Genomic DNA, 21,492 nt, shown 5'->3' with positions numbered 1-21,492 from the left:
AAACCAGGGACCTCGACTTCCACCACCCCCACCCCCCACCCCGCTGCGCCCCGGAGCCGGGCTGGAGACCGGAGGCACGTCCCCCCCATCCTCCGCGGGGCGAGGAGCCCGAGCCCGCGCCCCCGAGGGCGGGAAACTACAACTCCCGGCATGCCCCGGGCGCCCCCGCGCCCCCCCGCAGTTCCATGCTGCTCCATCCAGTTCATTTAAAACAAAAGAGTTTGAGCGCTGGAAGGGGCTGGGCTCGACTGGGGGCCACTGGGCGCCGCTCCCGGACCGGGGCTCGGTGCGGGAGCCTGAGGGGGGCGTCTGGACGGCGGGGTCTAGAGCCGCCCGGGTCCGAGGCGGGAGGGGTGGGGGCAGAGATCCCGCAGCCCCCCGCCCCCCGTCACCCCCGGAGCGGAGACGAGAGCGGCTTCCTCGGTTTTGCTTCTCTTTCCCCCCACCCCCACCCCGGGGGCTGGGGCGAGGGGAGTCGGGTTACAGGGTGTTTGGGGAGGGGGGCTTAGGGGGAGGGTCTATCTTTCTATCTCGCTTTCTTCCCCCCTCCCCAGTTCTTTGTTCCCCCCTCCCCACACGCCCCCCTCCTCTCCCCTCCCCTCCTCTCTCCTCTTTTCCCTTCCACCACCTCTCTCCCTCTCTCCCCCAGCTTTTGTTTCGCCATGCCTAGTCTAGTGGTATCTGGAATAATGGAAAGAAATGGGGGCTTTGGAGAACTAGGATGTTTCGGGGGAAGCGCTAAGGACCGAGGGCTGCTGGAAGACGAGCGCGCCCTTCAGCTGGCTCTCGATCAACTCTGCCTCCTGGGTTTGGGGGAGCCCCCCGCCCCCACGGCGGGCGAGGACGGGGGAGGTGGGGGGGGCGGCGCCCCCGCGCAGCCGGCCGCCCCCCCGCAGCCGGCCCCGCCGCCGCCGCCCGCGGCGCCCCCGGCCGCCCCGCCGGCGGCCCCCGCGGCGCAGACGCCCCAGCCCCCCACCGCCCCCAAAGGGGCCAGCGACGCCAAGCTCTGCGCTCTCTACAAAGAGGCCGAGCTGCGCCTGAAGGGCAGCAGCAACACCACCGAGTGTGTCCCCGTGCCCACCTCCGAGCACGTGGCCGAGATCGTGGGCAGGCAAGGTAAGCGGGCGCCGGGACCGCGGAGACGGACTGGAGTGGGGGGCACCCCATCCCAGCACGGAAAGTTCATTTCCTCTCTCCTTGCCCGCCTCTGGCTCTGTCCCTTCCCCACAAAGGGGGACCCGCCCCCTACCCCGATTTCCAAGTGCCACAAAGTTCCCTGCCACCCCCAGTCGGGACTGTTCTTCGGATCCTTCCTTCCCCAGGGCTCTGCCTTTAGACAAAGAAATAGCCTCTCACAGAGAGAGGGAAAAGGGAGGGGGATCGGTCTCCCAATCCTGGGAGGCTGTCCGGAGGGGATGTCCACTCCTAGCCAGAAAACTGGAGGAATGCGCCAAGAGTTGCTCAGAAGCCCCTGCTCCGGGATCTGCTCGTGGGCTGGGGAGGGGGCACCCCTGGGACCCCCTACAGCTGGAGTTACAGACTTTGGGGGAGACCTGGCCCGGGAAGCCAGACTGAGTATCTGTCTCTTTGTTGGGCTGAGTGCAGGAATGGAAGGGGGTGTGGCTCATGGGAGGGTCCCAGCCCAGGGGAGAAGTGGGGAGGGGGGCTGCTGGGAGGAGGGAGTCCTGTGGTCACCCACACACCAGAGTTGAACGATCTGTGGGGTTTTGGAAGGGGTGCCTCCAACGAAGTGCCACGTCCTGGCGTGGACCTGTCCTCATCCCTCTCAGGCTTTTGTTCTGGGCTGGCCACGGCCAGGGGCCAGAGGCCTGGAGAGGGGTCTCTGGTAGTGTGAGAGTAGGACAGGGCAGGAGGGGGCCTGCAGGGGGGGTGGTGAGAAACCTTCGGGCGGAGGTTCGGTTGGAGGGCGTGCGCCTGGGTGTGTTGTTGGGGTGGGGGGTGTAGAATTAATCCAGTGTGGTGTGTCTGATACCACACCCTCCTCAGCTCCAGCATCCCTGGGCGGGTGGGGGTGGGAGTGTTGGTGAGGGTCCAGACTGAGCAGACGGGATCTTGGGGACCCTTCCCTCTCCCGGTTTCCCAAAGGGGAGTGGGGGGGGGGCGGGATTTGGAAATTGCAAGGAGGCTGGGCTGGGAGGTAGGGGTGGGGGAGGAGCAGGGGAGGAGCTGTCCCACAGTGGGGAACAATAGAGGAGCTGCTTTCCGGCCGGGAGTGAGGGAGGAGGCCGGCTGCGGGCAGGGGAGGAGGGGAGACCAGCCTGGGGGGGGGGGGCTGCCTACCGTACACCCCACCTCATCCACCCGAACTGCTTGGGGGTTGGGGGCATTTTGCAGGGCGATCCAGAATGGAGGAGGGAAGATGCCACTCCCCTGCACAGCCCTCACCCCCCCTGGGGCGCTCCATCTCGAGATTCCTGGTTCAAAAAGTTGGATTTCCTCTTGTTGCCAGAAACTAGGGACCCCGAGCCCTGGAATTGGGTGGGGACACTGATAGCTCTCCCTGGATGCGGGGGTGGTCTTGGGAGGGCCCAGGATTTCATGGAGTCATCTGCCTCTGCAGCAGACGGATGGACCTGTCTCTCAGAAAAGTAGGGGGATCTCTCCTATTCGGGGAAGAGAAGCCCCCCTCACCCCTGAAGCACGTGGAAGTCCTCCCTCTTGTCTAGCCCCCCTCCCTGGGCCGCAGCGCCAGGACTCCTCTTTTTGACCTCTAGAAAGGTGAAGCCCCGTGGTCTTCCCTTCCAGAGATGCTTCTTCGGTGTTCCAAAGCCCAGGATCCCGTCCACCAGCTCTGCACCTCTGGGCCCCCAGCTTTTCTTCTTACTCTCCTGCCCTGGCCTGTCTGCCCCACCCCCACCCCCCACCCCCAAAGATACCCCATTGCTTCGGCTAATGGACCTAGAACTCAGAGCCCCCGGGTGCCCAGCAGACGCCATGTGAGTGGAAGCTGTAGGAGAGGGAGTCACCGCTCCTCACACCTCCAGGCCTCACAGAAAGGAGGAGCAGCATTTACTGATATTAGAGCAGCAAGGATGTGGGCTTGACAACAGGTAGGACTTCTCAACTGCCAAGAGGCCTGAAGACAAGAAGGGAGGAGCCAGTTCTCCTTCCTGAGGTCTCTTGAAGGTGAGGAGCACTGCCCTCAACGCACCCCATCCTCCCCCCTGCCCAATCTGGTGGGGCTGGAGAGAAGGGAGGAGAGAAAGCTCCCTCCCCCCCCCCCCCAGCTGCCCTCAGACCCGTGGCTGGAGGGCTGGGGCCCAATGGGAGAGCTAGGACCGCTGGCATGGGTTTTGGGGGGAATAGGGCACGTGGTGGGGGCTAGAAGAAAGAGCACAGTATGTACCTGCAGAGCGGTGGGAACGTGTCTCCATGTGCGCGGGGGGCAAAAGTTGTGGGCGTGCAGAGGAATGTGCTGTTTGAGGGCTGCGGGTGATGGAGATGGGAGAGCAGGGTGTGCGAGAGGTTCAGACACACGCAGTCCGTGTGTGAGTGTGAGTGTGCACTGCATTTGCACCACGAGTCGTGTTTAGATAAAGGCACACGGTGCATCACGGCTCTTAGGTCCATGTGTGTGCAAACTCACACGCGTGTGGCATGTGTGCTTCGAGGAGGCACGTGAGCCTGGCTGCGTGTGAAGCCAGGGGGCAGAGAGACAGAACTTGGGAAAGAGGAGAGAGGCTTGGCCTGTCAGCCATCAGGGGGCTGCGGCCTTCAGAGATGCTGTGTCCACGCCAGCCTCCTGGACCCTTCTCTTCCCCTTTGCTGTCTTTGTCTCTCTTTGTCTCGGCTCTCCTCTTTCTCCTCCTGCCTCTCCCCCCAATCTCCCAGCTTTAACCCCCTCTACTTCAGAGCGTCAATGTGGGTGCAGAATACCTTGTCTGTCACCTCCTCAGCGCCCAGCCCATCTCAGCGCTCCTGCCCCCAGGGGACAGTGTGGCTGGAGTGTCCATGGGCTCGGGTGCTGTCCCTCACACGTCATTATTTTTATCTTCATACTTCTTTCCCTCTTGAAACTGATTCTCAGACCCTTCCCAGTCTCCCACACTCCACTGGTTGCTGCAGACGTGCTATGAATTTGGGACCCTCTGAGACGCACTAATGGGTGGAAGGCACAGGTCCGGGGAGGGGGGGGGGCGGGTGATCATAGATCACAGAGCAAATGGGTGTCAGCGGTCCCTGAGTAGACTGGAGGACACGTTTAATGAATGGAGGTCAAGTCAGGAGATTGTGGGGTTATTGAGCACTTTGGGGCCCTACAAGGTCAGTGTCAGCCTTGGGGCGGGGGGGGGGGGGGGGGCGGCGGTGTGATTAAGTGACCTGGAAGTTTGTGAGCAGTCAGGAATCAGTGGAGACATTGAGGGAACAGTACGTGGTTGGGCGGAGTTAGCAGATTTGAGGTTAGCAGCTTGTTCGGGAGGGTCCGTGATTATCTCCCGGTTTCAAGAAGTGATTGAATTTGGAGGGTCCTGGCTGGAATCCGAGCGAAAGTTGGTACATTTTGAAATCTGTGGTGGATAGAGGCGTTGGGGAGACCCGAGACGGGGGACGGTGGAAGGCAGGGGGCATTCGCACCTGGGGGCCTGGGTCTGAGTAAAGATCAGGAGCCGACTGGCCCCAGCACAGACCTTCTTGCCCTGTGAGTTTCCTTCTCTCTCCCCTCCCCCCCCCCCCACCCCCCATCCCAGGCTGCAAGATTAAGGCTCTGAGGGCCAAGACCAACACGTACATCAAGACCCCGGTGCGCGGCGAAGAGCCCGTGTTCATGGTGACCGGGCGGCGGGAGGACGTGGCCACAGCCCGACGGGAAATCATCTCGGCGGCCGAGCACTTCTCCATGATCCGCGCCTCCCGCAACAAGTCGGGCGCCGCCTTCGGCGTGGCGCCGGCCCTGCCGGGCCAGGTGACCATTCGCGTGCGGGTGCCCTACCGCGTGGTGGGGCTGGTGGTGGGCCCCAAGGGGGCAACCATCAAGCGCATCCAGCAGCAGACCAACACGTACATCATCACGCCGAGCCGCGACCGCGACCCGGTGTTCGAGATCACGGGCGCCCCGGGGAACGTGGAGCGCGCGCGCGAGGAGATCGAGACGCACATCGCGGTGCGCACGGGCAAGATCCTCGAGTACAACAACGAGAACGACTTCCTGGCGGGGAGCCCCGACGCCGGCCTGGACAGCCGCTACTCCGAGGCCTGGCGGGTGCACCCGCCCGGCTGCAAGCCGCTCTCCACCTTCCGCCAGAACAGCCTGGGCTGCATCGGCGAGTGCGCGGTGGACTCCGGCTTCGAGGCCCCGCGCCTGGGCGAGCAGGGCGGGGACTTCGGCTACGGCGGCTACCTGTTCCCGGGCTACGGCGTGGGCAAGCAGGACGTGTACTACGGCGTGGCCGAGACCAGCCCCCCGCTCTGGGCGGGCCAGGAGAACGCCACGCCCACCTCGGTGCTCTTCTCCTCCGCCTCCTCGTCGTCGTCGTCGTCCGCCAAGGCCCGCGCCGCGCCGCCGGGGGCGCACCGCTCGCCCGCCGCCTCCTCCGCGGGGCCCGAGCTGGCCGGACTGCCCAGACGCCCGCCGGGAGAGCCGCTGCAGGGCTTCTCCAAACTGGGGGGCGGCCTGCGGAGCCCCGGCGGCGGGCGGGACTGCATGGTGTGCTTCGAGAGCGAGGTGACTGCCGCCCTCGTGCCCTGCGGACACAACCTGTTCTGCATGGAGTGTGCAGTACGCATCTGCGAGAGGACGGACCCGGAGTGTCCCGTCTGCCACATCACGGCCACGCAAGCCATCCGAATATTCTCCTAAGCCCCCTGCCCCAGGCCTCCTGCGTCCCTCCCCAGGGGCCCGCCCTGGATCTGTTTTCCACCGGGGCCTTTTGGAAATCAGTGGTCTGAGGGGCAAGGTGCTTAGAGATACTCGCTCCGTGGGGAGGGGGAGGGGAGGCGATGGTGGCTGAGGAGGGGTAGGCCACTTTCAGAGCCTCTGGTCACCCCAGTCCTGGAATGGTGGGGAGGGGGCCAGGCAGGAGATTTTACGAGAGTTACAACTCTGATACCTCAACACACCCTTCAATCTGGAAGCAGCTAAGAGAAACTTTTGTTTTGCCAGAGGTGACCGTTAAGGCACCCTGACCCCCTCTGTCCACCTCCCCATCTGCATCACACTGCCCCTCCCTCTGCGGAGGGGATGGGGAAAGGGAGGGGGACAGGTTCCATCTGTATCTAGAGGTGCTCTTTCCAGTCCTCAAGCCCTCTCTGGCCCTGACCTTTGACCTCCCAACATGACCCTTTAGACCCTCCGCTGCCATATCCTGTTTGGGAATCTGTTCCTGGGTTTCCAGTGGTACAAGGGGATTGGGGCCCTTTCAGAAGTCTGCACAGATATTCCGGGCGGGGGGTGGGGGGAAGCATGTCAATCTATAAAGGGCTCAGAGCTCATCTCCCCGACAGAGCTGGGTGCAGGGGTCTGGAGAGAGAGCTCCTCTCTGCCCCTCCGGCTCCCCGCCCCCATCTTCCCTCCATTGGGCTCTCCCTTCCCTTTAATGTTTCCACCGGCTCCCCTCTTTGCTTCCCCTTGATGGCTGCCCTTCCCAGCCCTGTCCTCCTCCCCTCTCTTCCCTTCTCCCCCTCCCTCCTGCCCTTCTAGCCCAGCTTTGGGTTCACCACCTCCCCTGGGGAGAAATAGGGGAGAAGAGCATTTGGATGGACCCCCCCCCCCCCATTTAATTCCTCTTCTGGCATTCGGAGGCCCTCCCCACTCCAAAGAAACACCTCTCATTCTTGATGGAATGTATCCCCATTCTCAGTGACAATTTGAGGAGGGAACGAATACTGGGGTACATCAAGGGTCGAACCCCCGCCTCTACCGTCTTTGGGCATTGCATTTGGGGAGCGGTTCTCGGGCTGGATTTTCTAGCGGCCGGCAGTGGTGGAGAGCCAGGGTCGTGTGTGTGTCTGCTGTTCAAGGGGACAGGAAGGAGCCTGAGGCTGGTGGATGGAAGGGCCCCCCCTCCCCCTGCAGCTCCCACCCCTGTGCCCCTCTCTGGGCCTTACCCAAACCCCTATCAGCGGGCGAATCATGAAGTCTGTCCCACCCATTGTGGCTGAGGAGAGAGGCTGGGTCTTCAGAGAGAGCTCAGTCCCAGGCCGGTCGGGATCGTGGTGCCGCAGGGCCCCATATTGCTAACAGGCCTTGCATCCCCCCTCCACTGCTTCCCTGAGGCTCACTTGGGGCTGCCACCAGCCTGCCACCCTCCTGGTTCCGCTGGCCGGGCCAGGAGAGGGTGGGGGATGGGAGTCCCAGGAGATTCTTGTATATAGTGGGGTGGGACTCTTCCAAGTGATCTCTGAGCACTTAGCTCGGGAATCCCATTCTATCTGATGGAGAGGGAGTGCAGGGATGGAGGTACAGGGGGGATTTCCTCCTCTCCTTCCTCCTGTTGTGAATTAACTCACCTCTCCTCGGCCTACCCCTCCAGACCACCAGCCAGGGAGGGGAGAGGAAGGAGGTCACAGTCAGGAAAACTGGCCGCTGACAACTTCCCTCCTTCCCGCCAATGTGAGCCATCCTGAGATGTCTGTACAATAGAAACCAAACCAAATGGGCACCCCCGGTCGCCGAGGGGGGGTGGGGAGGGGGGTGGGAAGAAGGGGTGTCTGTCTGTCGATCCCCCTCCCCCTCTCCACCTCTTACCCACAAAGGCAGAAGACTGTTACTCTAGGGGGCTCGGAAAATTCAATCCCACCCTTACTAATTGAGCCAAACCTAGAAACCAACGCAAAAACACATAGTGAGAGACAAAACAGAGGAGAGAAAGCGTGAGAGGGAGCGAGATAGGCGACCAACGCAAAGGAGAGAAAACAAAAATAGCAAAAAAAAAAAAAAAAAAAAAAGCAGTTCTTTATAATTTAATATTCTATTTTAATAAAGGCGTTTATTACCGTATAAATGTAGCAAAGAACCTGGGCTAATATGAAAAAAAAAGACTTTTTATTAGGTAATTTATTATATGAAAAGGATATTTTATTTTATGATAAAGTGATCCTTAAAAAAATAAAAAAACTTTAGAAGGTTTAGAATATATGTAGGGAGAGAAGAAGAAAAAAAATACATTTGTATTCAGAGTTAAATCTTAAAAAAAAAAGTGTTTTTAATATATGTTCGGGTTTACGTTCCTTTTTTCCCCCACTTTTTTTTGGGGAGGAATGTCATTTGCTTTTCGTGGGGAGCATCCTGGGATGCGTGGTGGAGACAGGGGCTGGGGGAACCTGGTCCTTCTGGGGCCCCACAAGTAGATTGGATTTCACTCCATGGGCCCCCTCCCCGCTCCCCTCCCCCTCGGGGGAGCTGGCAGAGCCAAACAAAGAAAGGGATTAACAAGAAAGGAAGACGCACTAGGACTGAGGATCCTGGGCTGCCCCCCCCCCCCACTTCCCCTGCCCTGTCCCAGGGGCGAGTGAGGAGGGGGAAGTCCAGAGCTGAGGCCTTGCAGGCCTGCGGGAACCCTCAGAGAGGTACAAGATTTAAGAGAAATAGTTTTGTTTTGTTTTGTTTAACCAAAAATGAGAGAGAGAGAGAGAGAGAGAGAGAGAAGAAAAAGAAAGAAACCGAGGGGTTTAAAAGAAAAGAATACTACAAAATAATAATTATTAATAATAATAATTCAAATTTATTTCATATAATCCTAGAGAAAAAGAAAGAATTACTAGTTACTTAGTAGACAATATTCAGATAGCTTAAAGTTTAGTAGCATTGAGGGCCCCTGGGTCCAGTAGAATGTATAAAAGTTGTAACGAAAAAGGAAAGTAGGTGAGGGAAGCGGTCAATTCCACCCTGCATGTGAGAACTCGCCCATGTCCAGGTATCCGGGTGCGAGCAGGTTGCTAGTTCAGGTGGGGAGCTTCCAGTCTGCTGGGGTTGATTCTGAGAATCCTTGGATTTTTAAATTGTAGGACAAATAGATGAGGGGCTCGGTCCCCAGGGTCTTTGAAAGATGGCATTGATCATTTCAACCGCATGGGAGCTGGGCGGGGCGGCAGAGAAGGTGAGCACATTTCTCCTGCTCTGTGCCCTTGCACCTGGGGGCCTGCCATCAGGCGCATCCCTGGTCTCTGCAGAGCAGCCCTTACTCCAAAGTGGGGTGTCCTCTCGGGGTCTCAGGGAGGGTGGAGCCTGCTTCTCCCAGGCCCAAGGAAGTCCTTCTTGAAGAGTAGCCTCCATCCACCCCGCTACGGATTGATTCAAGAGCCTGGTAGGTCATTCTAGAAACAGATTCGCACACGCTTCCCACGGTCGTAGAGCTTCGAGAGGACTGAGGGGGTCGGCACCCCCGTCCTCGTTCCTATCCAATATTCCACGTAGCTTTTGGCCTCCGAGGCGGTGGTGGAGGTCGCAGTCTCGGTAATGGTTCTTTACAGCTGCACTGTGCCCCTTCTCTCCACAGGTTTGCTGTATTGTCTCAAAGAAGTTAGACTCCAAGAAGGACTTCCCACCACTGGGGTATAGGGGAGATGCTGTCCTTGAAGGCCTGGGAGAACAGGGCTCCCAGGGGTACGAAGGCAGGGGGAGGGCAGCAGGGACTTCGGGGGACCCTGCCTCTACCCCTGTGTTTCAGCCCACCCCCAGCTGTGAGCGGTCAGGTAGAGGCCACCCGCCGAGGGGACAGCACCCTCCCCACAGAAGACTGGGGAGCTTGGCTTTTGCATGTAAGAAACCCGCGAATCTTTCTTAGCACTTGCCTTCTAGCGGCCCCAGCTCAGGGTGGGCCCTCCTGTCCAAGGGGGTGGCGGGGGCCCCTCGGCTCTGCTTTGGGCACGTGGAGGCTGCTCCTTGACACCAGTGACTCCGTCATGCCCCTCCCTGGCCCTAGGCCCCCCCCATCACATCTCCCTCTCCCCAATTTACTCTTCTCACCCCACCTAGGGAGATTCCCCCCCCCCTGCTCTTTTTGTCCTAGAAACCCCGCTAGTTCGGGAAGGTAGTCTGGGGTGGGGAGGGTTTCCCCTTCCCACTGGAGGGTGCGGGTGGGGTAGGGTGGGGGGGGAGACGGCCCTGGGGCAGGGGGACAGTCTCTCCACTGTAGAAAGTAGCGTAGGATTGTGGTCAGACTTAATTTGAGGCATCTAGCGAAGACACATACAAACCCACCGAGGAAAAAGATTTCAAAAGCAAAATAAAGGCGGGAAATGAAACGGACCCATGAATAATCAAGTCAAAGTAATGTTGCACAAAATGCAGAGAAACCAAGAAGGGGGAGGGTTAATGTATTAAATGTGCTATTAAGAACTTAATTTTATTAAAAGTATTATTAATTAAGGCTCTGGCCTCTTTCTCTGCATCAGAGTCTGACCCACTGTGGGCTGGGTGAGGGGGTTTTCTCAGGGGTGACTGGGTGCCCTGCCCCCCCGCCCCCCTGCAGTGCAGGGGAGGGACAGCTCCCACTGCTGTTCACAGCTCCCTGCTTGAGTCTCCAGGTGCTCAGTCCCCTCCTGGGGGGTGGGTAGGGGTGGAGGGGTGCATGCACCCTGTCCTGCAGAACAGGGGAAGGTGAGGCTGGGTGACACAGACCCTGCTTGGACAGCTTGGACTCCCCCTCCCACCCTGCCAGGTTGGACACCCCCTTTCCTCTGTGGGTCTGGGGGGCGGTCAGGCGGCAAGCTGGATGTGAGACTTGGACCTTCCACCTCCCAGGCTTCAATCTTGCCCAGCACACGCAGGCTGGCCCTGCCTCTCCCTTCCCTCCAACCCCTCCCCTGCCTCCTCCCCTCACCCCTGGCATTGGAGCGACCTCAGTTCTTGGCATCAGGGCCCTGGGCACCAGATGGTACCTGCCGGTGATTTCCTTTGTCTCTCCTTCCAGATACCCCATCTTGGCCCTGCTGTCCTCCCTCCCCCACCTGCCCTGGGGGTTGGCACAGGGAAGGCTGGGCACCTCCCGCCCCCTTGGCACTGTCCCCAGACCACAGGACTCTAGAGGCAGCTGGCCCCGGGGGGGGGGGGGGGGCAGTGGGTGTGGTGGGGAGGGGAAGGAGGGGGAGGGAAGCCCAGAGGGGCCAGAGGTGAAGGGGAGTCAGGGATGGGAGCAGCAGGATGGCCAGACGTTGGTACAAAACACAGCTTTATTGGAAGACTGAGTGTGTGTGGTGGGGGAGCAGGCAGTGGAGACATGGCAGGTGGGGGGACCGTGCTGACCTCAGGGCCCTGTGGTCTGTGGGGCTGGGAGCAGGGAAGCATCTGCTCTGACATCTGGAACCACCACGGGGCAGGGGCAGGTCCCCGAGGCGGGTGGCGGTGGGGTAAGCCTTGGGGGCAGGGTTGGTGTGAGCCCAGGTCAGAGGCTAATGCAGCAGGCCCTCTTCTCACCAGGGCCCGGCTCCTGCCCAGCCTGGGCACCGCCCAGGGTGATGGCGTTGGTCCGGGTGCTGTTCTGCCTCTGCTTGGACACTTTTGCGAAGATCTCTGAGGGGGCGGAGGACAGTGATCGGGTCAGAAGACTGAGAACCCCTGCTACACACACACACACACACACACACACACACACACACACACACACTCCACACTGGCCTTACTGAGCACTGGGTGTGGCCACACAAGGAGGTTTTGCTGGAAGGAAATGGAGTTTGGGCACCTGGGTCCCTTCTACTTACCTGGGTGAAGGGCTAATGCTTAGCTCCCTACGAAGTGTAGCGTTCTGGTTCCTTCCCCAAGCCTCAGGCTTGGAGAGGAGAGGGCGCTAGGGAGGCTCTGAGGAGGCTGGGGGGCCCCCAGAGGGGCTGAGGGATCATCTGGGGTGGGCAAGGGCTGGGTGTCTGCGTTCCCACTCCTGCCCACAGGAGCCTCAGGGACGGGATGGGGGGGGGGGGACGCGTTGCCAAATGCAGGCAGGGGCTCTAACCTTTGAGGACAGTCTCAAACGCCAGCTCAACATTGGTGGAGTCCAGGGCTGAGGTCTCCAGGAATAGCAGTCCATTGTTTTCTGGCAGAAAAAGAAACACAATAATAATAATATTTACTTAATGTTTACTATGTACATTCGCAATGTGCTAAACCCTTGGCACGTGTTGCTGATTTAACACTTAAAACAACCTGTGAGGTGGGTTTGAATATCATCCCTTTTTTACAGAAGAGGACGGAAGACCAGAAACACCGAGAGCGTCAACAAAGGACTTGCTCACTGTCCCCTATCTAGTGAAGCTGCGCCATGGGACGCCAGAGCCTGCACCCTTAACCGCTGTGTCCTGCTGCCTCTGACCCCATAAGACTCCTGGGGAGGGCGTGACTGGAGATGGCCATGGAGCTCTGGATCCCTGAGTGGCCTGGCCTTTAACACCAATGACAAAATTATTGCCCATAAAGACAATCTTGTGGGGGGTGGGGGGGCGGGCTCATGGGGAGCTCAGTTGGTTAAGCATCCAACTCATGGTTCGTGAGTCCGAGCCCAGAGTCAGGCTCTGTGCTGACGGCTCGGAGCCTGGAGCCTGCTTCAGATTCTGTGTCTCCCTCGCTCTCTCTGCCCCTCCCCCACTTGTGTCCTGTCTGTCTCTCTCTCAAAAAATAAATAAATAAATAAAGACAACGTTGGGGCAAGCGGTGAAGCATAATGAGGGACGCAGGGTCCAGAGAAGGGAAGTGCTGAGAGACTGGGAGAGAGGTGATGGAGGTAGGGGAGCCCACGGAGGAAGTCCAGGCTGGGGCCCTAGAGTGGGAGCAGGGGCCGGGAGGCAGGAGCTGGATGGCACGGGCCAGGCTGGGGGGGCCGGACTGGGTGGTGGAGGGCTCTCACCAGCGAACATTCGGGCCTCTTCAGTGGGCACCTCCCGGGCCTGGCTGAGGTCACTCTTGTTGCCCACGAGCATGACGACGATGGTGGCCTCGGCGTGGTCATAGAGCTCCTTCAGCCAGCGCTCCACCACGGCATAGGTCTGGTGCTTGGTCAGGTCAAACACCAGTAGGGCCCCCACCGCACCTCGATAGTACCTGCGTGGGGGGCGGCAGGAGCGACGGAGGCAAGGTCAGAGCACAGCCCTCAAGCCGAAAGGTCAGACACGAGACCAGAGGTGGGGTCATATGAAAGCTGAGGTCCAGGGACCCAAACCTAGACGGGGCAACTCCAGGGTCCTGCGTCTGATGCCGAGAGCCCTCCGGGTCACCAGTATTGCAGCCTCCAGAGTCACCTTCCTTCCTTCCTCCCGCTTTTTCTAGCCCACTGTTTCCTTGGGTCCTCTGTTCTTTTTTAAAAGTTTATTTATTTATTGGGGGGGGAGGGGCAGGGAGAGAGAGGGAGACCGAGAATCCCAAGAAGGCTCGGCACGATCAGGACGGAGCCCCGTGTAAGCTCGAACTTACGAATTGTGAGATCATCATGACCTGAGCCACCCAGGCGCCCCTTGGGTCCTTCGTTCTGATGTTAGCCCTGGATGGCCACCAAAGAGCACCTGCGCCCCACTCGGCCTCCTGGATGCCCCTTTCGGTGGGCACGTTCCTCACATGGCTCCTGCATGCGCACCGTCCTCTTCTCGCTCACGGCCACCTTTCTAGGACCAGCTACAAGCCCACCCCATGCAGCAGTCCCTGAGGTGACCATCTGAGACACCCCTGCAGGCATCCAGCCTCACTCCTGGGGTGAGATGGGGCTTTTTCAGGCTATGATATCTAATTCTTCCGTTTTACTCATGTGTCAACCGAGGCTCAGGAGAGGCCAGGGGACCAGCCCAGGAGTGGCGAGCGTGCGTGTGACCGAAGCCCTGGACTCCTGCTTCCTGCCTCTTGGCAGGTGCTGTCCTCCGTCACACCCACAGACCACCCCCCTCACGTCCAGCCGGACACTGGCAAATGTCCTGCATGGGTGTCCGGAGGCGGAAGGTCCTCTGTACCCCGAATGTTTGTAAAATGCAGCTGAAGGGTCCAGCCCTTCAGGTCTGTGATGAAATGGCAGCGGTTGCTGAGTGTGAAGCAGAAGGGAGTCAGGAAGGGCTCAGGGGCGGCTGCTTCCCCTGCCACTAGCAGCCGGGGTCGCTGCGTCCTGCCTCCGGCTGCGTGGCTCACGGCACCCATCCGTGTCTCGCCGGGGCCACGGCGTCCCGGGGTCCCCCCAGTGCGCACGGGGCCCGTGGCCTCTGCTCCACAGGCCCTCCCTGACTTCCCCAGCGCCCCCCTCCCCCCCCCCCCCCCAGCCCCCAGGCTCACGCGGAGGTGATGGCCCGGTACCGCTCCAGGCCGGCCGTGTCCCAGATCTGAGCCTTAATGGCAGCGGTGCCCAGCATGACCGTGCGGGTGGAGAACTCAACCCCGATGGTGGTGCGGCTGTCGTGGCTGAACTCATTCCGTGTGAATCGGGACAGCAGATTGGTCTTCCCCACGCCTGACTCACCGATCAGCACCACTGAGGGGGCAGAGAGACAAGGGCTGAGCTCGGGGGTCTGTCCATCCAGAAAGGGAGCTGAGCTCGGGAAACTGAGGGGGACCCAGGGGACTGCAACTCTGCAGGATCCATCCTCCCCGGGTGAAGGGCCGAGAGTCTGAAATGGGCCGCGGGCCCGTAAGGCTTCTTGGCCTGGTCCGTGGAGACAGGACCGCGCGGTCAGCCCCCATTTCTGTGATGGGGTGCCGTCTGTCTGTGGGAGTCAGTGTTCAGGGGCCGTGAGGCTGGCAGGGTGTGTGAATGCGGACAGAGACCGTAGGCAGTCTGGGGAGCGTGACAGCGCCGTGCCTGTGTCTGTGTGTGAGCTGTGAGGACGAGGAGGAGGCTGGGCGTGCACGTGCGCACACGCGTGTGGGGAGCCGTCGTGTGAACGGAAATGTGGGGAGAAGAGTGTTCGGCGGGTGATCCTCACGGAGGGGCACGGGTAAGGACACGATGGGCCGGGTGTCGGACCGGCCCACCCTGACCTCTGTCGTACGACAACTGGGAATAGTGATACTATCTATTTTACTGGTTGTTGCAAGAAATAAGTGAGATATCGCCCAGGCTGGAGTGAGCGTGCAAAAACCCGCTACCATCGTGATCGTTGTCGGCAGGCCGGTGTTATCACCGTCAGGTTTCCAGGGCCCAGGATCCACCGGTGGGGCCACAAAGAGCCTCGGGGCCGGTGGAAAGCGTCCAGGGCCCAGGTTTACCCACCGCGGGTGAGCGAGGGGCTGGAGGAGGGCGAGGGGGCCGATGCAAGCATGACCCGCTAGTTGCGCAACACCGAGCACGCATCCAGGGTGACGGGAGGCCCCCCAGGTTCTGGAAAAGCAGGCTGGCGCCTTGGGAGCCACGCGCTCTGGGCGCCGCTGCCCACTCGGCCTCTCACTAGCTAGTGACCTCGAACAGGTGGCTCAGTCCTTCTGGCTTTCAGTTTCCTTGTTTATAAAATGCGTCAAAGCCCCTCAGACTCATCTCCCCCCTCCCGGTGGGAGGGGCTCAGCCTGTCCTCAGGCCCAAGAGGTGCTCAGGGCAAGGGCTTTGGGGTCCGACAGACCCGGCTTCGCGTACGGGCTGGGTGACCATTTGTCTCGTCCTCGGCTGTGAAACGGAGACGCTGACAGTTCACACGGACTGAGTGCCTACTATGTGCCGGACGCCATCGTAAAAGCTTTACACACGTTCACTCGTGTAATTCTCGCATTGGTGCCACGAGGCAAGGCCAGTATTATTATCACCCCATGTTTACAGACGAGGAAACGGAGGCACTTGGGCTTCGGTGGCTGGCACCAGATGCCACCGCTGGTGTGGCAAACGCAGAGGTGCCCTGCGGGGGGCGCTGGTTGGCCTCGCTTGAGGCCCTGGCGGTCCTGGGCCGCCTGCACCCAGCGTCCGGGCAAGGCCAGGGGCACAGCGCTCCCCGCCCTCGGCCGAGGCTTTGTGACCCTGGGCCGCACAAAGCTTCTCCCCGCTGCTCAGTCTTGCTTCCTCTCCCTTCCTTGCACCGGTGTTGATCCACAATAGACGTCTTATACCCCAGACTTCTTAGAGTCAGCTTCCGGAGACCCCAACCCACACTAACTAGTGACCGACAGAGCTGCCCTCTCACAGTCGATCTGGCCCCTGACCGCTTTCAGAAAGAGAGATGCATTTTGGGGTTGTTACGGTGGCCAACGAGCCAGAGCGGGCACACGCTGAGGGCTCAGTAAAGGGCAGTTTCTAGTAGCACCGTTTGTCCCAGCCTCCCCTTCCTGGGAGAGAGGCCGGGACAGCACGGGTCCCCCGGCCCCAGCAGCCCGAGTCCCAGCTTGAGCGAGGGCGGGGTTGAGGCCGGGAGAGGCGGCGGGGTGGGGTGGCTGGGCCGGGAACGAAACGACGGCTCTGCCAGTGAACCCCGCCCTGGAGGAGGGGTGCGTGGGGGCTGGGGACACCAGAGGGTCCAACGTAGGGGCTGAGGTAAAGGAGCGGGAAAGGTCATGCTCCCGGGGCCAGCCAGGTTGAACCCAGGCGCCTGCTATTGGGCCCACGGGGGCTGCCGAGGGACGACCGACGGGGCCCCAGCCCTCAGTCTTCCAGGTTCTATCAGACCCTGCTCTCACTTTATGAGATCTTCCCTGTTTTCACCCCAAAATGGACAAAGCTCTCCTTTTCTTTTCTTTCCTGCACATGCACCCAGAGAGAGGACTTTCTTCCTCTGGAGGTTGTTTCCTCTTTCTCAGGAGGTAAGTCCTCCCTGAAATCTGACCTCCACCTCCTACGCTGTGGTGGCTGACGACTCTTAGGGACGTGGGCTTCCTCTACGAAGGGAGCAGAGGGGCCTAACTCGGCCCTACGCAGGCTTGCTCAACATCCTTATTTACAGCAGCAGAGCCTTCCCGAAGCCCCAGGACTTTTGCCCTAGTAATCGGACCCTCCCCAACTCCCTGCAGCTTTCTTTCTAATCCAACACGAATGAGGAGCCCTCAGGGGTCCAGGTGAGAGATTAAAAAAAACAAAAACAACAGAACGGGCGGGCGCTTTCAGGCTCTGCTGGTCTCTTTTTTTATAGACCCCAACTCACCCTTGAAGACAAAGTTATAATCTTCCTCGGTTCTGTTCCCCATCTTGGCTCCACATGGAGGGTACGAGTGTCTTCAGGGACAGAGGTGACGGGACTATGCGTTGGCGCAGTGCCCTCAACCCTCAGCTCTCCAGAGACCTGGGTCCGCGCCTCCTCTCATTGGGGGTGAAGAAACTTCTGCAGGCAGAGGGACTGAGGGCGACTTCAGGCTGGGCAGGGCCCTGGAGGCTCAGCGCTGGCAGGTGGGGTGCTGCGAGGAAGCCAAGGGGACGGAAGCTGAGAACAGGAAGAGCAGGCGGCAGGAGACCTGGGGCCCAGGTGGGTGGAGAGACGATGACGTCAGACAGGTTAGGCAGGTTGGGTGTCTGCTCCCAGTATGGGCTCCGGCAGCGGGGCGGGCCGGCAGGGGGGCTGGGGTTGGGGGAGGGGAAGCTGGGGCCCGCACGGCACCTGCAGAGAGCCATGCTGCTAGGCTCCTGGGACCGGGGACCCACCTGGGTGGCCACCAATGAGTGAGAAATAGCCTCTCAGGGAACGGAAACCTATTGGCCTCCTGCATTTCCTTCGGACCTTCCGGGAGGGGTAACTGGGGGCACGAGGGGAAGGGCTGTTGGGGCGAGGGGCTGGGGCTGACGGGTGCCCAGCGCTCCCAGAGTTCTGGCAGCTGCTCCTCCCGAAGGCCCAGGGCCTGGGATGGGCGGTGTTCCCCACCCTGGGTGGAGCTGAAACTCGCCACCTACCTCTCCCCTGGGATGGGTCCCTTCCTGAGGCCCTGGGCTAGGGGCTGGTGGTTCCCTGTCCACGCCTGCTCTAGAGACCCAGGGTAGGGGGGAGACCCGAAGTACACGGAGCGAGGAGTTTGAGTGCCGGGCAGGATCTGGAGATGAAGGGCTTTGAGAGCTTCTGGATTGCTTATACTCCCGCCCCGGGATCTCAGGCCTCACGAGGAAGCCATGCCGTCTGCAAAGGGCCCTGATGTCTGGAGGGTCTGTGTGAGCCCTTGCAGGTGGCTAGCAAGCACTCTTCCAACTCCAAGAGCAGAAAAGGCATTCCACCCCCCACCCCCCACCGCCAAGGTGGGACTGGAGGACACTGGATCTGCAGGGCCCCATAATCTTGCTGACAAGACCCCCACCGGCGCCCCGCTCCTCCAAGATCACTTGCAACGGTGTGACAGTCGGGATGGGTAAACTCACTCCCAGCGGCAGGGCCGATGATACGTCCTGTTGCTGGAAAGGCCAAGGCGGCTAAGGCATCACTGCGGGAGCCACTTGGCTGCCAGAGGGCAAGGTGAGGGGCCGGCAGGAGTCGCAGGCCCTCAGGGGTCTCCAGAGCACTCCGTGCTCCTTCCCACCTCTTTGGACTCCTCCCATTCAAGAAAGCAGCCATCACGCAAGATAGATAGGAGTTCAAGTTTATTCTTGGAAAAAAGTCTCAGCCTCCGGAACCGTCCAGAAAGGTTTCCCCAGGGAGCCCCGCCCCTCCAAATGATCACTGATCTTTTCTGACCCCAGCTCCAACCGAGGCTCGCTATGATGCCGCCACTTGGGTAAGGGGCTCCTCCAGGTACTGCACCAAAGCCTGGGCCTGCAAGAGGGCAGGAGTGATCAGGCCCGCACAGGTCTGCCACCAGAGGGGTCCCAGTCTACGTGGGCTCTTCCGCTAGGCGCCCCGCCCCCACCACACACAGGCTGGGTGACAGGAGGACTCCAGGAAGGCGATGGGGTGGGAGCGGACAGTGAAAAGCCCAGGCCTGGGCCCAGGGCTGCAGACAGAGGGGCACGTACACACCTTGGCCTTGAGCATCCCGAAGCCCACGGTCTCCTTGGCGTACATACACAGCAGGAGGTTGGCCACCCGCGTGATGGCTACACGGCCCTCCTGGTGGGGCGAGATCACGGGATGTAATGTTCTGCCTGGCACCTTTAGCCCTTTCCCCAAGGGCTCCTCTTCAGAAAGGTTATCTTCCTTCCACGCCCTGGGCATGGCAGGAGCTCCAGACCAAGGGCTCTGGCCACAGCCCTGGACGTGGGATCCTGAGTTCAGATTCCAGCTTCAGCACAGCTTTCTACGACTTACTATGGGAAACTCAATCTCCCAGCCGCTTGGTTTCTCTTTCTGCGACCCGCCCCCCGCCCCCCCTCATCCCAGCTGGTAAGGGTACACAGGAGGGGGTTTTGAATCTGCAAAGGGCTGTCCACATGGGTGATGTTTTTACTGTGGGTTCACCCCAACCAAAGACACTGAGAGGAGCTAGGGAGCAGTAGCCTAAGGTAGAGTTCTCTTTTCCCGTGGTAATGTTTCTCAAATAGCAGGTCTGACTCTAGGGTTAGATCAGTTAAGGAGGTGGATTAGCATTTAAAAGAAGAGAAATGGAGTGCGTTGCATGCGGTAAGGGAAGTACTGTTTGGTGAAACTTTTGTTTTAGTGTGGGGGTGGGGGCGTGCATTGGGCTCTGACTTAAAAGGCATTTCTTACAGCTGGGGTGTGGACAAGATGTTGGAAAACCACTGCTCGACAGCACCAACCCCAGGTTAGGGACGAACAAGGAGTCATCAGCTGAACTGAAATGGCGTCCTTAGTTGGGCATGGGGCAAGGATGAGGCAGACAGCCCGGTTACAGTAGGTTACAGCCCAAATCCTTTGGGGAGACTTCACTCTTGGGCCTTTTCGGTTTGGTTCGCGAACTTTCCCTGGCCATCTGCTGTGTGCTGGGAGCCAGGTGCTTCACTTCCTGCCTCTCTGGCCTCACCTCTACTCACCTCCCCCACTCCCATGCTGTACCAGCTACATCAACCTTGTCCATCCTTGACCAGATGCTACTCTGCCTCAGGGCCTTTACGCTTGCCTTTGTCAAAAATGTTCTTCCCCCAGACAGCCACAGGGCTTGCCAACTTCCTTCAGATCTCTAGTGAAATGTCACTTTTCCAGTGAGATGGTCCCTGACATACGCCCCACCTCACTTCCTTTCCCATTGCATTTTCAATACCTAACATCCTAGTTTTTTAACTTAGACGCGTTTTACAGCACACACAAAACCGTGAGCTTCTGTGAGGAGTTAGAGCTGCAGTGTTTTGTTCCATTTGCTACTTTTTCCCTAGTCCTTAGAACACTGCAGGGACGTAAACATTTGTTGGCCCAACAAACACAAAGGTGAGCGAAACAGTTTCTGTCTCCCGGAAATTCGCCGTCTAATGGCTACTTCCCCTTTCTAGACTGCAGCTCTGTTTTCTGTAAACGGAAGGAACAGGCCCAGGGTCTGGAGACTCTGCTGTGCTACTGTGCTTCTGTGAGTCTGCGAATCTGGGATGACTGACGACACTGCACAGCTTACGTCCTTTCTTTTGGTCTTCACGACAACCTGTGTGCATGTGTGCACAGGTAATCGGTAATCGGACGGATTACCGCTTCCACCTTAGAGATGTGCTAGGGAAGCTTAGAGAGGTTGAGTGCCTTACCCGAGGTTCCACAAACGACAGGTGGCTGGCTGACACCAGACGCCCAGTCAGACCCTGGGTCCCTGGCTCCTTCCTCACCACCACTTGAGGCACAGGGTCCTGCCCTACCATAATGCAGCAGCAGACCAACTCTTAGCCCTCAGAGATCCTGTCCCTGCCCCTCCAACCATCCAGGATGGGGTCCAGGTCGCCCCATGGGGATCCCCTTGGGGGACAGAGGAAGTGGCTCTCCTCTCCATACCATGCAGTCCATGAGGATGAATTTGAGATTGTCTTCATTAAACGCTTGGTTCCCGTTCCGGTCGTAGGCGGCCCAGATGTTGCTGGCGATGGCCGCGGTGACCCGGGCGTCCGTATCCCCGTAACCGGAGTAAGCCAGCAGAGAGCCCTCGTTATTCAGCAGCCTGGCGAGTGGCGGCAAGGGGTTCGGACGTGCCCGCGGCGGCGACAAAAACGTCCCAGCTCCCGCCGGGGCGCTTGCAGAAAGCAGGGGTCTGGGCAGAGCCTGTCCAGAACGTGCCCCGGGATCCACGCTCCGGTCTCCCCCCACCCCCATCCCTCCGGCCGCGGCCCCCCCGCCTTCCTCCCCTCCCCGAGATCCTTCCCCAGCGCGCCCCGGGCTCGCCGCTCGCCTGCTCCGTCCGCACTCACAGCGTGCTCTGGACACCGCCGGTGTTGGCTTGGCTTAACACCTGGGTCAAAGCCTTGGGACGCAGCATGCCTGCGGCTCCCAAGCCCCCGCTTCCGCGCCAGCCCCCGAGCCGTCTCCCGCGGGCCTCCGCGGGCACCTCCCCGAGCTCCGGGCCGCTCCGGAACGCCGCGCGACCCGGAGGTCCCGGCCGCGCTCCGCGGTGACGACGCAACACCGCCCCCGCCGCAGGGGGCGCCGGGAGTTGTAGTTCCGTGCGGCTTTGCGGCGCACCCTGGGAACTGTAGTTCGCCTTTCCCCGGGGACCACGCGGTGGAGGGGGGCGGAAAGAGCGGGAGCGAAAAGGACAGTGGCAGTACTGGAAGGACGTTTAACCCCTCCCCGGGGGCAGAAGCGTCATCATGCCCG

At 60.1% G+C, this 21,492-nt stretch overlaps 3 protein-coding genes across 3 annotated transcripts; 1 reads left to right on the top strand and 2 right to left on the bottom strand.

Annotated features, from left to right (window-relative positions):
- The first annotated feature begins 294 nt into the window (after window positions 1-294).
- Window positions 295-6,319, top strand: MEX3A (mex-3 RNA binding family member A). Its single transcript, XM_086694796.1, has 2 exons — window positions 295-1,116; window positions 4,710-6,319. Exons 1-2 carry the CDS (start codon window positions 663-665, stop codon window positions 5,816-5,818), a joined length of 1,563 nt encoding a protein of 520 aa, XP_086550922.1. The 5' UTR covers window positions 295-662; the 3' UTR covers window positions 5,819-6,319.
- Window positions 6,320-11,112: 4,793 nt separating this feature from the next.
- On the bottom strand, window positions 11,113-17,295 carry RAB25 (RAB25, member RAS oncogene family). Its single transcript, XM_086694798.1, has 5 exons — window positions 16,978-17,295; window positions 14,198-14,393; window positions 12,795-12,988; window positions 11,907-11,987; window positions 11,113-11,470 (listed from the first exon to the last, which is right to left on the bottom strand). The coding sequence occupies exons 1-5, from the start codon at window positions 17,018-17,020 to the stop codon at window positions 11,343-11,345; spliced, it is 642 nt and encodes a 213-aa protein (XP_086550924.1). The 5' UTR covers window positions 17,021-17,295; the 3' UTR covers window positions 11,113-11,342.
- Window positions 17,296-18,375: 1,080 nt separating this feature from the next.
- LAMTOR2 (late endosomal/lysosomal adaptor, MAPK and MTOR activator 2) lies at window positions 18,376-21,304 on the bottom strand. Its single transcript, XM_086694452.1, has 4 exons — window positions 21,087-21,304; window positions 20,677-20,839; window positions 18,769-18,858; window positions 18,376-18,564 (listed from the first exon to the last, which is right to left on the bottom strand). The coding sequence occupies exons 1-4, from the start codon at window positions 21,152-21,154 to the stop codon at window positions 18,508-18,510; spliced, it is 378 nt and encodes a 125-aa protein (XP_086550578.1). The 5' UTR covers window positions 21,155-21,304; the 3' UTR covers window positions 18,376-18,507.
- Between the last annotated feature and the right edge of the window lie 188 nt (window positions 21,305-21,492).

The sequence above is a fragment of the Puma concolor genome, chromosome E4 (assembly GCF_028749965.1).
Source record: "Puma concolor isolate L17-30 chromosome E4, mPumCon1.1.hap2, whole genome shotgun sequence".
Classification (NCBI taxonomy): domain Eukaryota; kingdom Metazoa; phylum Chordata; class Mammalia; order Carnivora; family Felidae; genus Puma; species Puma concolor.
The sequence above is the reverse complement of the archived record's forward strand: the minus strand, read 5'-3'. Positions and strand labels throughout refer to the sequence as shown.